Below are 14,755 nucleotides of genomic sequence, written 5' to 3' on the forward strand. Positions count from 1 at the left end.
CTTTCTGTCTCTGTTTCTGAACATTCTTTTTTAACAGTCTGCAGTACCGCTCCTAACCTTCTAAGCTCCATTCTGTTCTTGTGCTCCCTCTACCCACATTGCGGCTTTGACTGTGTGCCTTGAGCACAGCACCTTGTGCAGGAACAAGGCATGGACATGGAGAAATGAGACGCTTTTCCTCCTTTTACCTTGGCCAGATGCAGAGGGACTGAATGAAGTTCTTTCTCTGTCATCCCACGTGCTCATGGCCATGGGAATCTGCCTACAGTGATGACACCCTCTGTTGTTTCCTCAGCCTCCTTACCTGGGTGCTCTTGGCTGTTATCAGATGTCTTCAGGAAAGTTCTGTCTCTGCTGGTGCCATGTTTGAGGCTGGATTTTGAGAAATCCACACTTGATATTGAGAAGGGAAGGACCTTTTCCCCCCAGAAGAGAACATCTCGAATGAGGCATGTGGCTCTCTCTGTCAAGCTTGGATGGCTGGGAGTGAATAAATTGATGCTCCATCCCTGGAGGTGGTGCTGCCATGAAGATGGAGCCAAGTGTGTGCTCCCCTAGGGTGGATTTCTCAGAGGTTCTAATTAGAGGCACAGATGAAGTGTTCACACTCTGTATTCTGCCTGGGCACTGAAAATTAGGATCCTCAGAAGTCAGATATTACACAGGTGCTCATTGCTAGGGCTCTATCCTTGGTTAATTATTTATATTTAATCTTGTCTGATAAGATGGTGTTTTCAAATACATAAGATATATATCACAGTATATAAATATTATGTATCACGTAGCAATACAATATAAAATTTTGGCAAATAGGAGTAGAGGTTTGGGTTAGCATGAACTTGATGCAAAGTTTAGCAAATACATTACTAGCGATCAGACCACAAATCAATTAATCTCATCTTCATTGGTATGGCCTAAACAAAATTAGAACCCTCGATCAAGTGTTGATCAATTACCAAATCCAGTTGCAATGACTTCTAAAACAATCATATGAATGATGCACAAAAAGCACTTGACAAAATTCTAGAAATATTAATTTGTTTTTTTTTTTTTTTGGTTTTTCAAGACAGGGTTTCCCTGTAGTTTCTAGAGCCTGTCCTGGAACTAGCTCTTGTAGACCAGGCTGGCCTTGAACTCAGAGATCCACCTGCCTCTGCCTCCCGAGTGCTGGGATTAAAGGCGTGCGCCACCACCGCCCGGCTAGAAATATTAATTTGTATAAAATTCCCAATAAATCAAAAATTATAGGTCTCCTCAACTTGATTAACAGTTTTTGCAAAAAAAAAAAATCTCATTACAATCAGCAAGGTGCCCATTTAAAAAAAAAAAAAGCCTATCTTTTCTCATACTGTGAGTAGACTCTGGAGCTCTGAAATAGCTACTTATCACAGGCTCTTTGCTTCGTGGTTGACACCTGAGGTGACCAATCCCTACAAGTTCCTGTCCATCACTGTCTGAATCTGTACTTCATCCTCTAGTCTGTGGGATGTTTGGACTAATCTCTGCTTTGACTACAGGAGTTTATAATGTGCAACTCTAGTGCTAACCCTAATAGCCTGATAAAATTGTCTTGTATTTCTATTGTCATTTACTGCTTTTCAGTTAGAGACAAACAGAAAGCCTCTTTGGAATGCTGGAATCGGCTGTTCATTAGGAAGAAGCATTTCCTTGTGCAGTTCCATCTCTGTGCTTTACAGTGTCCTTAAGCTGCTCATATTAACTGTTAACTGTTGCTGGGGAATATTATTTTAAGGTGTGTTGCTTTGTTTATGTCACATTTGTTTAACTCTGTGAACCTGTGATACTTTGCCTGTCTAAAATACTCTATGGTCAAATGAAGAGCTGAAGGGCCAATGGCAAGGCAGGAGCAAGAATAGGCAGGGCTGGCTGGCAGAGAGTATAAATAGAAGAAACGAGAAAGAAGAGGAGCAAGGAGGGAACATAGAGGGGAGGATGCTAGGGGCCAGCCACCCAGCATCCCAGATAGCCACCCAGCCACGGTGTAAACTATAGAGAAGTAAGAATGATAAAACCCCAGAGAAAAGATAGAGGGGGATAATTTAAGATAAGAAAAGCTGTTAAGAAACAAGCCAAGCTAAGACATCACAACTTGTAATAAGCCTCTGTGTGAGTGATTAATTTGGGAGCTGGGTATTTGGTCTCCAAAGAGTTAAAAGAGCAAAAAAAAAATCACACGTCAAACTGTATTCTTGTGTGTTCCACGCAGCATTTTTTTTAATCATATATATATGATCTCCTTGCCCACTCTGTCTTGTAATTGGATATTTTCCATGCATATGAAGGCTATTAATTACTGTTGGTTAATTGTAAATACTCATAACTTGCTGTATCCTTTCTTAATTTGACTGTAGTTATGTTTTTCATTATTTTGGTTCTTTTACTCTTTGGGGGCTACCACTCAGCTACCCAATAAATGCACACAGAGAGGCTTATTATTACCTATGAATGCCTTGCCTTAACTTGACTTCTTGATAGCCAGCTTTCCTTAACTTAAATTATCCCACCTACCTTTTGCCTTTGAGGTTCTTCCTTCTCTCTTGTATATCTTATTTTCACTCTTTCTCTGTGAGGCTGGGTGGCCCCTAGAGTCCTCCTCTCCTAGTTCTCTTGCCCATCCTAGATCCTCTCCCCCAGATTTCTCCTCCTATATATTCTCTCTGCCTGCCAGCCATGCCTATACTTTCTTTTGCTTGGTATTGGCTATTCAGCTCTTCATTAGACTTAATCAGGTATTGCAGACAGGCAAAGAAATACAACTTCACAGAATTAAACAAATGCAACATAAATGAATGGAGCACATCTTTGCATCATTAAACAAATGTTCCTCTGCATAAATAAATGTAATATATCATAAAATAACGTTCCACCTTTGATTTAGTTTTACATTTTTTAAAAATCTTCTTTATGCCACCATATCCTCTGCCTATACAGGCAGTTTTGCTTACTGTCCCCTGATTCGAGTGTCCATCCAGAGTGGCACCAGCAATGGACCATTTCCCATGCTGAGAAGGAAAAGGCCAACAGGGCAGGAGGGAGGCAGAGGGTCTGCAAAGGGTGCATTCTGAGCTGTGAAATGTAGAGGACATGCTTAAGTCTGGGACAGAGGAAAACCTTCAATTTACCCACCAGCAGGTGAACTAGATGCCACGAAGAAATCAGAGAAATCAGTTTTAAGTGCTGCAAAAGCCCGAGTTCTTTGTGGGAGCAGGTATCAAACAGATTGGATGGGACCATCTCAAACCACAACACACCCAGTTATCCCAGTGTTTCTTGTTTTTGAGATGAGCATGTCAGATAAGCCCAATTCAGATGGCAAATTACTGCACTCATGAAAACAAGAATCTGCCAGCTTGAGATTAAGAAACACAACCACAATCATATTGTGTTAGCCACAGGAAAAGTCATGCATTCATTCTATCCCAATCTGTGCATTGTTTTCTGTACAAAGATGCACAGATGCATGGTGTCCGGGAGTCCTCTGAGCTCTTAAATTTCACATTCTAGCATCTGAGAACCATCTTCCTTAGGGCTGCTTTCATGTCACGATTCCTCAGGCTGTAGATGAAGGGATTGACCAGTGGTGTCACCACGGTGAAGATGACAGTGGCCACCGTGTCCTGTAGTGAGTAGGAGGATGAAGGGCGCATATAGACCCCCAGGATTGCCCCATAGAAGAGAGAGACCACAGTGAGGTGAGACCCACATGTGGATAGGGCTTTCTTTATCCCACGGGTAGAGGGCATCTTCAGGACATTAGAGAAAATGTAAGCATAGGAAACAACAATGCAAGAAAATGGTGTCAGGAATATCACTCCACCCACAGTGAAGACCATGAGGTCATTAATAAAGGTGTCAGAACAAGAGAGCTTCAGGATAGGATATGGGTCACAGAAGAAGTGGTGCACTGCATTGTGGGAGCAGAAGGTGAGTCGAACCATGAGGACAGTGTGCAAGAGAGCATGCAGATTTGTGATGACCCATGATATGGCCACCAGGAGGGCACAGAGTCTGGGGCTCATCATCAGGGTGTAGTGGAGTGGGTGACAAATGGCCACATAGCGGTCATAGGCCATCACACTCAGGAGGAAACCGTCCATGTTGATAAATGTAATGAAAAAATAGATCTGGGTCATGCACTCCATGTAAGAGATGGACTTGCTTCCCACCATGTGGTTCACCAGAGCCTTGGGGACGGTGACTGAGGAAAAGCAGATGTCAACACTGGAGAGGTTGGCCAAGAAGAAGTACATGGGTGTGTGGAGACGAGGGTCACAGCTGATGGCCAGGATGATGAGGAGGTTCCCAGAGATGGTGACCATGTACATCCCCAAGAACATCCCAAAGACAAGCTCTTCTTGCTCTGACTTTCCAGAGAGTCCCAGGAGGAGGAATTCTGCAATCATGGTCTCATTATCTCCACCCATGCCTGTAGGGAGGTAAGTATTGTAAGTAACTAAAATTGTTTGCCAACATTTAAGCAAAATCAGTTTTTATTTTGCAACGATTTTCTGGTTGGTGATGAATAAATACAAATACACTTCCAATATCGTAGAATCTCACAATAAATCCATAGTAAATTCACTAGCATGGTGCTCTAGTGCCCACACTTTCTGTATGCTAAATTTCACATCAGGATATTCCTACATAATATTTACCAATGTCTAATAATTGAGAGACTGAATTTATAGATGATGAAATTTAGGACTGGGCAATTTGACCACATTCACAGAGACAATGGGATAAAACGTCCAAGACAGGCTTAGTGTCTTTTTCTTTAGTCTGCATGTTAATAGCTTTCATCTATGGAAATTTTAATCAAGGAGCAAGTACTGTGTCAGGTCTATATATCCTAACCCCGAGTTTCTGTCTCTTTCCTACACTCAGAGAGCTGGCGGTGTGTGGCCTCCGAGAGACCTGCCTGATGGTTTTCCTGGTGTCATATCTGTCACTCTCCCCCTGCAAGGACCTCAGCTGAGCATTCTCCACCCCCTCACTGCATCCTGAGAAAGAAAGCATACTGTGAGCACAGCGGAGTGTTTTTCTGGGAGGCTAAACAATTACAGAATAATAAGGAGCAATCTAATGCAGTCTGTCCCAAAGGCAAGGCTGGCCTGAAGAGCCCTCTGTGGACAGGGGTTGCCACAATTGAGACATTTTGGCTGCAGTGCTCCTGGAAGAATCCAAGGCGCTTGCCCAGGAAAGTAGAGTACTGCTCGCCTGGCTGAGCAAAGCCACACAAAGAGGCAGAGCCGCCATGTCCGTGGTTCTGAACCCGTGGATTATAACACCTTGGAGATTGCTTGTCAGATATCCTGCATACCAGATATTTACATTACAATTTATAACACTTGGAAAATTTCAGTTATGAAATAGAAATGAAAATAATTTTAGGGTTTGTGGTCACCATAACATCAGGAATTGTATTAAAGGGTAACAGCATTAGGAAGGTTACAGGCACTGTTCTATGTGATGAGACCTGACTGCTGGGACACAGGGCTCTACAAGGAGCATCTCAGAGCACTGGTTAGAGATGGTGCTCGCTCCTGGTGTGTGGTGACCAGTCCTGGGAGTGTTACATTCTTGAAATTAATGGGAAAGTGCTGACATAATAAATCACTATTTATTAGATTTATTCATTATATTTTGTGTATAAGTGTATTGCTTCAGGTATTTAGGTGTTCCATGTGTACCCACGCACCCTCCAGGGTAGGAAGAGGACATGGGATTCCCTGGAACTAGGGTTTGGATGGCTGTGAATCACCATGTGGGTTACACACCGTGTGGGTGCTGGAAACCCAGCCTCAGTTTCTCATGAGAGCAATAAGTGCTCTCAACCCCTGACCTGTCTGTAGAGCCCCCAAGAAATACTTTAAAGAAAATCTTAGATAACTCCTGAAGCCACAGTACGTGCAGCTGGGTTAGAGAAACCCAGGCAGTGACCCCGTGGTCCGGATGGCTATGGCGACCATATATGCTGCAGGATAAAGGAAGAATTTTGACACCTGCTGTCAACACAGATGTAATCGTACCCAGACTAAGGAGGAAGTTTGACCCATACCATCAAAACAGATGTAAGAGTACCCAGAGTAAGGACAGACAGTTCCCAGAGCAGAAACAAAGAGAAGAGAGGAAATGCAGTCTGCAGTGGAATCATGCTACATACTTGATATTGGTGCTAAGAGCATCACCTGAATCAAGGTAAAATTTGTGGGTGGAAGTTTCTGTCTCATCCAGTCCCACAGCCTTTCAAGTCCCTAAGAAACACACAAGAGGCTTTTATTAATTATAAACTGTTTGGCCTATTGGCTAGCTCAGGCTCATTATTAACTAACTCTTACAACTAAATGAACCCATAATTCTTTATGTTATGTTTAGCCACATGGTTTGGTACCTTTTCAAGTGAGACATTCTCATCTTGCTTCCTCTGTGTCTGACTGGTGACTGCATCTCTTCCTTTCCTCTTCCCAGAATTCCCAGAATTTGGTTGCCCTGAGTATACTTCCTTCCTGACTACTGGACAATCAGTATCTCATTAGACCAATACAAGAGACAAATCATTACAATGTACAAGAGCATTATCCCACAGCAGTTCTCCCTGCTCTCCTACTATAGTATTTGTGACAGGAGGTGGCCTGGCACAGGCAGGTTTCCTGCTGGAAAGTGACAGTGACACTTGAGCAAGCTGCACTTCCTCAGCAAAGCAGTGTGTTCAGGCATGTCACACCCCTAACTGCTCTCCGTCTGACTGGAAAGCGGCAGGCATCCTCTGAAGTAGAAGTCAGCATCCACAGCAGCTTCCTTGTAGAGAGACAGCCCTGCTATCATCGACAGTGGTCTCTTTGTGGGATTAAACAATCTGGCATCTCTTTCATCCTTGGGCCTCCTGTGAGCCATGCTCTAAGGGCTGAGTCTGTGACGTCTGAGGTCTGTGTCCGTGAGTTTGGATCCCTGGACTGCACGATTAAACTGAGTAGCTCCTAGACTAGCCTACTTCCCCCTTAGGGGGCTCAGAACAGTGTCCAAAGTAGCTTAAGTTTCAGACCCCTTTGTTATAGAATCAACTCACAGTCAGTGAACATAGAGATGCAATTGTCACAAACACAGAGATTTATCATGGAATAGGACAAAGGTGCATGTCTGAGAGGGGAGTCCCTTTTTCCAGGAAAGGCTGTTAGGGGTCTGTTGTCACAGCTTCTTTAACCCCAGCTGTCTCCTCTTTAGAAACATTTCCTCTGGCACTTGGCTAGCTACAGAAAGGTTTGGAGGGGTGCTCCCCCAGTGTCACACCTTAAGTCCGTGTCTCTGGGTGTCAGTCTGCTGTTGGATGGACTAGTCCCTAACCTGTGTCCCCAGCTTCTCACCTGCTGCTCACTGAGGCTCTCATAGAATCCCTGTCTCTGCTGGTCCCATCCTGGACGTGAATGATGGTAAATTCACAGCGTGGGGTGAGAACTGAGGAAGCTCTTCTCTCAGGGACATTTAGAGTGAGGTGGCTGTCTATGGTGAAGCCTAGATGCTGGAGAGAAAACAAAGAGATGCAGGCTCTGTCCCTGGAGATCAGGATTTCCTTTAGGATAAGATGTTAGTTGTCGCATGGGACATCCGAGGGTTGATTCCTCAGAGGTCCTCATTAGGGATGTGCTCAGTGCTCACTGTTTGCATCCTGTCTGCCTCTGCCAAGGAAATAAGAGGGGGAAACTCAGTTCCTGCATAAGAACCTATCCCACTGTTTTGTATTTTTATTAATGTAACCATTTAAAAGGACAAATTCTCCCTGTGAACACTTCACATGTTTTATGGAGTTTATTGCCATTATCACTCAATTAAAATCCTCACTCCTTTTAACCATGATCATTCTTCTAGTGTGTGCAGAAGGCATCTATTCACTTACAGTCTGACTCCAGTACAACAGATGCTTACAGTATAAACAGCAAAGTCACAAATGACTGGAGATAACTTTCAATATACTATGCTTTTTATTGTGAGCATAGCTTTTCATGGCAGAGCCATCTGTCCAGTCCAACTTAAGTTCAGTTACATTGAACCCGATAGAAAATGGGAAGAAACCTCGAATGCTTGTCACAGTAGCTGCTCCCTAAATATAGCACCATGAGCACAGACACTGAGATGGCCAATTAATCAATGGGACCTTCTGAAACCGAGAGGCTTCTCTAAGGCAAAGGACATGATAAAACGAGACAAAATGCCAACCTGCAGTTGGGAAAAGATCTTTACCAACCCCACACCTCACAGAGGGCTGATCACCAAAATATACAAGTTCAAGAAACCATCAGAATACCAAATAATCCAATTAAAAACTGGGTTACAGATCTAAACAGAAAATTCTCAACAGAGGAATCTCAAATGGCCAAAAGGCACTTAAAGAATTACTCAACATCCTTCACCATCAGGGAAATGCAAACCAAAACAACTCTGAGATATCATCATATACTGTCAGAATGGCTAAAATCAAAAACACTAATGGCAGCCTCTGATGGAGAGAATGTGAAGTAAGGGGATCACTCCTCCATGGCTGGTGGGAAAACAAACTTATTCAGCCACTTTGTAAATTGGCATGTGGTTTCTCAGAATATTGGGAATCAATCTACCTCAAGACCCAGCACAGCACTCTTGGGCATATACCCAACCCATGCACCACCCTCATACCATAAGGACATTTGCTCAACTGTGTTTATTCATAGAAGCATTATTTGTAATAGCCAGAACTAGAAACAACCTAGATGCTCCTAAACCAAAGACTGAATAAAGAAAATGTGGTACATTTACACAATAGGGTACTACTCAGTGGTATAAAACAATGACATCTTGAAATTTGCATGCAAATGGATGGAACTAGAAAAAATCATCCTGAATGAGTTAACCCAGACCCAAAAAGATGAGCACAGTATGTACTCACTCATAAGTGGATACTAGCTATAAAGCAAAGAATAATGCGCCTATAGTCCATGACCCCAGAGAAGCTAAGTAACAAGGACAAGCCTAAGGGAGACATATATAGATCCCCTGGGAAGGCAAATAGACAAGATCTCCTGAAAAAATTCTGAGGTGGGGGTGGGGAGGAGAAAATATTTTCCCATCATGGGGATAGTGGGGGAATTTGGGGGTATTTCTGTTGCCTCTGACTAGGCCCCAGGTGTCGAAAATCTTGATAATCTCTCCTGGAAAAATTGTTAATGCTTACCTTTTGCTCCTCAGAATTTTTCTGTATTCTTAAAATCTAGTATCGACCTTCAAACTAATAGTACCTCAAAGCATGGCTATTTACTGTTGTTTGAAGTTCCCTACCTATACATATCTGTATAACATCGAAAATACCACAGGGAAAACAAATGATATTGAATAAAAATTTCAACATATTCGGTAGTGATATGAATGAATATCTATACAGAGCAACAGGCGCGCGCGCGCGCACACACACACACACACACACACACACAGGAATTATCATTGTTCATGATTGTTTACCCTATGGCTAAAGAGCCTGAATGCTTTGGTTGTAAGACACAGGTAAACCAGTCTTGAGTTGTTCAGGAGTCTCTTACCCTGCTGGTCAGATTTACAGTGCTTGAAGTTACTACACAGCTTTCTGGTAGAGAAAAAGTCATCAGTGATCTTGCTATGCTCTGGATCCTACATGCTACAGTACACATTTCACAGGTGAGGTCTGACCACTGGCATAATTTTGGCAAGACCATTTATAGGGGTAACCAACTGCTCTCTTGGTTGGATATGAAGCTTATTCCATAGGAAATGGTTAATTTCTCATACTGTTAGAATATTCAAGCCCATGGTTAGAGACATTATACCTTTTCTAGGTAAGGAGTCACTGGCAGTTGCTGGCTGCTGAGGAAGGGAGAGTCACGTTTCTTTGGTGGGTAGTGATTGGTAGGTTACACATCTCTCTGTGGATGATCCTACACCCATGCACTTATGGGCAGCACTAATTAGTCTCACTGTTTTTTAAGGGAAAAGAACGAGGAATGAAATTGGGAAACAGATGTGTTGAGAGAGCAGGAATCATATAATGGATGTAGGGTTGTTATGGCAAGTATACATTATGTACTTGTATAAAATTTCAAATACTAGAAAAGATAAGAAATTTATTAATTTTTACAAACAATATTACCCAGACCTTTAGTGCATGCAACATGTTTAAATTAGTAAGAAAATAAAGTACATTGCCAGTTATTTTCCAAGTTTCACATAATTTTGAGACAAGATGTCGTTATGAAACACTGTTTAGACTGGCCTCGTGCTCATAGAAATCAACTTGCCTCCTGCTGCAGGAGGCTGCTTGTTTGTTCCCAGTTGCTCAGCCCTGAAATAATCACACAGAAACGGTATTAATTAAATCGCTGCTTGGCCTATTAGCTCTAGCTTCTTATTAGCTAACTCTTACATATTAATTTAACCCATTTCTATTGACCTGTGCCACATAGCTGAGGCTTACTGGGTGAAGATCCTGTCTGGTATCTGGCATCTGTCTCCTGCTGGGCTACATGACTTCTCTTTAACTCTACCTACTCTCTGTACATATCTGTTAAGCCATTGACTGAAAGCAGCTTCTTATCATTAACCAATAAAAGCAACACATATTCAGAAGGAGTTCCCACACCATTTCTCCTTTTCTGTTTAAATAAAAAGGAAGGCTTTAACTTTAACATATAGATTACATATAAGAAAACAGCTATTAAGCAAGGATTACAGCTACAATATTTATATCCACCTTACATTTTATCATAACTAAAAAGGCTATAATTATAACTATCTATTCTTCAACTCCATCAAAGACCCTGGAAGGATATAATATTACCTAAGTAAACAGGTAATTACATGCATTGTAAGTAACTTCCAAAACTCTAGAATCAACAGACACATCTTGCTGCCTGGACAGTCACCCTAAGTTCTTTTGTAACATTGGATAGAAGCCATGTAGCCACACCAGAGACAAATGCCAGATGGACCCTTGCTGGTAAGCCACAGCCACGTGGTAATACACAGATTAATATTAATATTAATAATTTCTAGCCAATAAGAAGCTAGAGCTAATAGGCCAAGCTGTGATTTAATTAGTACAGTTTCTATGTGGTTATTTTGGGGCTGAGCAGCCAGGAACAAACAAGCAGTCTCCTACAACAACCTCCTGTATACTGGGACTAAAGATATGTATTACCATGCCTGCCTCAATTTATCTTTAACCAATAAAAAAATTAAACTGTGAACACATATCATGTACTACATGATATTATGAGACATGCACACATTGTTTACTATTTAAACCAGATATGCACATCAAGTGTAATGGACCCTTAATAATTACTGAGATATTTAAAGATATGCCTAGAAAAAAAGGTGAAGTATGAGTTTATTCTGCTTTTTATTTTTATTATACACAGAATAGAAGCACATACTCTCACTTGAATTTCCATCATTGCAAAAAGAAAGGAAGTAAGAAAGAAGAAAGAAAAAACAAAGGCTCCTCCTTAACAAGCAATGACATCTGTCAGAGCATCCACAAAAGCTGATGTTTACAAAGAGGAAGAGTGGAAATGGTCCTATACCTAGTGAACATTAGATAAGCCCATTAATGTCAGAGTTGTGTTTGACATTATTTGATTTAAACATTTTGTAAACCTCAAGCAAACCATCCTAATAATCTGTGAGTCACCACGTGAAATTACTCTCTATAGTTCTTGGTCTGATATGATGTAAAATCTCAGGGTTCAAGTCCATTAAGTACTTCCCTTTAGAATTTGTATCTAAACAGCTATTTTATGAACTAGAGACAGAGAAGAGAAACTCTAAACAGTGTGAATCTTATCCTATCCAACACCTTGTGAAGTGAATGTTCAGAGAGTTATTTAAAAGATTGTTCATTGCCATACTCTTAATCCAAAGATACATGTTTTTACTGTCCAGGTTTTCCAGAAGTATTATGTTCATAGCAGAAATCTTCTAAGTATGAGGAAGAATTAAGTTTGGAAGGATAATATTGGAACTATCTTGAATGTACAATGTGATGGCAACAAGTATGTCCCAGGACTCTCCTCAAAGCCCCAGTTACTTCTTTATTTCTCAGACTGTGGATGAGGGGCTCACAGCTGGGGTGACAATTGTGTAGAAAACAGAGAAGATATTGTCTTGCTTGGGATTGTGGTAGGAACACGCATGACTGTAAGAATCCCATAGTACATACACTCTACAGTCATATGTGAAGAGCAGGTAACAAGGGCTTTTTCCTCCCTCATTTGAGGGTATGTGGAACACAGTGACCAAAATTCATGCATAAGAGAAAAAGATAACAGTAGGAGGGAGAATTTACATGAGCACACCCACCAAATAAATCACAGGTTTATAGGTAGAGTTGTCTGTGCAAGGCACTTCCAACAAGGGAGGAGCTTACAGAATGGATTTGCAGAGAGAATACTGCATAGTGGTGATGGTGAATCCTAGGAGTATCTGGATTTCAGAACCCATGGTGTGACTACCATCAGCCAGCAGACTATTGACCTCATTAAGACTGTATAGTGGAGAGGATGACAAATGGCCACATACCCACCGTAGGCCTTGAAGGGCAGGAGGAGATCCTCTGCACCACCAATTGCCACTCATAGAAACATCTTGAAGGGTACAACCTCCAAAGGAGATAGTGTTGTCTTTAAACAGAGAAACCATGGTAGCCTTGGAGGTGATGGCTGATGTCCGGAGGAGCTCCACGAGAGAGAGTTGTCGAAGCAGGACATACGGGCACATGGAGCTGGGCAGCCACTGTGATGACCAGGAGCATCAGTCCATTGCTGGTAGAGCCAATGTGTACGGGGCCGTGATTGCAGCACAGAGCTGTTCAGGAGAGCCACTGTCATCCAGGGTCCCCACCAAGATGAAGCCACTTCCCAAGGTGGAGATCCAGAATTCCATTATTCTAGGTTTCCTAGAAAAAAAATGGCTTTGTGAAAATGTGTTAATATGGAAATAGTTGTAAAATCAGAACCTCTTACGATGCCGACATGTCTCCGAATAGATGGCCGCTTTCATTCTTTGTTTTTAAGTTTCTAGATTTAAATGGCACTCGATTAAATTTCTAAAGGCTTGTATTGATATCAATGACTGCAAAATGGTACTCAACTTTAGAACATAACACAGAGACTTTATCAGTGCTAACTGATTATCTAATGACGTTTAAACCTAAACTAGTGAGACTGGGAAGACAGTGGAAGCCAAAGCAACAGCGAATCTAATACTATAATTTAAGGACTTAGGGTCTGATTTGCAACATACGTATTGCCATAACATACACAGGGGCTTCACAGTTCACTAACTAAGAGACAAATGCCTTACTCTGATGGTGAGAAGCCTAGCTGCCTGACCACCCGAGCCTCCCTTGGGCTTCTTGAATGTAGAGTATATTCAGCACAAATGGGAAAGGCAGGTGTGGTTTTCTCTAGCAGTGGTTATTTTGTTTGTTTATTAAATTGTCGATGTTCAAGAGGGATCCATCAAGTATCAGATGTCAGAGATGTTCTCCTTTCCCTCACCTAAAGATGTGCCCTAGAGTAGGCTATGGGGACATCCAGGCATCTTACTGTCTTTGGCCAGTTTCCTATGGAGCATGGCAATGGCTTTCCTGTTGTCACTAATACAGAGAATTAGTAGAAACAGCTTCCATTTGACAGGTTGCATGGGTGATGCTTTCTGTGTGTGGATGAAAATGTCATCAGTCAACTTCCTGTTTCTGCTGCCATGCCATGCCTTCCTTGCCATTAAGGGCTCTCCCTCTGCAACTGTGAGACAACACAAACTGTTTCTTCTCTAAGTTCCCTTGGCCTTGAGGATTTATTACAGCATCAGAAGAGTAAGATCTCATCTCTGAGCACAGGGAGATTCAGGTTTCTTTTCTCATTTCCTGTGCAGTCTAGGATGGGAAGGTTATGTCTTAAGGACGTTGTCGGGGCTGATGGGGGCTCTCAAGTCAACCTAATAATTCAAATGATCCCTTCTCTACTGTGCCTGCTCCTGCTCTTGCCTTCGTTGTAGTCACCGGACACAGAGATTGTTATTATAATTATCATCTGCCAGCATTTTCAGAAACAATTGGGATGTCATTTCCTAGATGGGGGACAGAGAATAAAAAGACCCCATCTGCATGCCATATGTGATGAGAAACTGTCCTTCTCAGACCTCTGTCACCTCACCTGGGGTCATTTGGGATCCCTAACAATGATGTTGTAAACTACCATTTGTCCCAAGCATAATTTAGAAGTGTGTTGTTTGGTTTGTAATATTTGGGATTACATTCTAGACATGCTATTGGTATTTCTTCTTGATTGACATTTGCTTTGGTCAAAATTAATAACACGTGAGCTGTGTTGTGTGTAGTATGTGTTTGTATACCGTCACAGCTAATGTTACTTACTGTCATTCGTTTATCCGTGAGCCTGGTGGCCAGTTTAGTGCTGCCAGCTGTTCACCTGTTTATTTTGAGGACTCCACATTAAAATCTTATCTTGCCCCCCTTTGAAGTTGCATATGACCCAAACACGCCATAATCATGAGTGAAGTTGTCAAGAGAAATAAAGATTTAAACGAAAAGAGACAGAACTCTTTATTAACTGGATCAAATTGGTCCAAATGATAGAAACTAATTTAATGTTGTCACCTGCTCACGGTTCAGTTTTGTTTTAGGACTTTGTCAATTAAATTTGAAGTTAATTGT

General features: G+C 41.9%; 1 protein-coding gene across 1 annotated transcript; it reads right to left on the bottom strand.

Annotated features, from left to right (window-relative positions):
- Positions 1–3,521: 3,521 nt before the first annotated feature.
- On the bottom strand, positions 3,522–4,445 carry LOC119811495 (olfactory receptor 1361-like). The gene has a single exon (XM_038325422.1). It carries the CDS (start codon positions 4,443–4,445, stop codon positions 3,522–3,524), a length of 924 nt encoding a protein of 307 aa, XP_038181350.1.
- Between the last annotated feature and the right edge of the window lie 10,310 nt (positions 4,446–14,755).

The sequence above is a fragment of the Arvicola amphibius genome, chromosome 4 (genome assembly GCF_903992535.2).
Source record: "Arvicola amphibius chromosome 4, mArvAmp1.2, whole genome shotgun sequence".
Classification (NCBI taxonomy): Eukaryota; Metazoa; Chordata; class Mammalia; order Rodentia; family Cricetidae; genus Arvicola; species Arvicola amphibius.

Bases quoted from the DNA above. Each gene is read 5' to 3' on its own strand.
- LOC119811495 (XM_038325422.1), bottom strand. From the start codon at position 4,445: ATGGGTGGAGATAATGAGACCATGATTGCAGAATTCCTCCTCCTGGGA.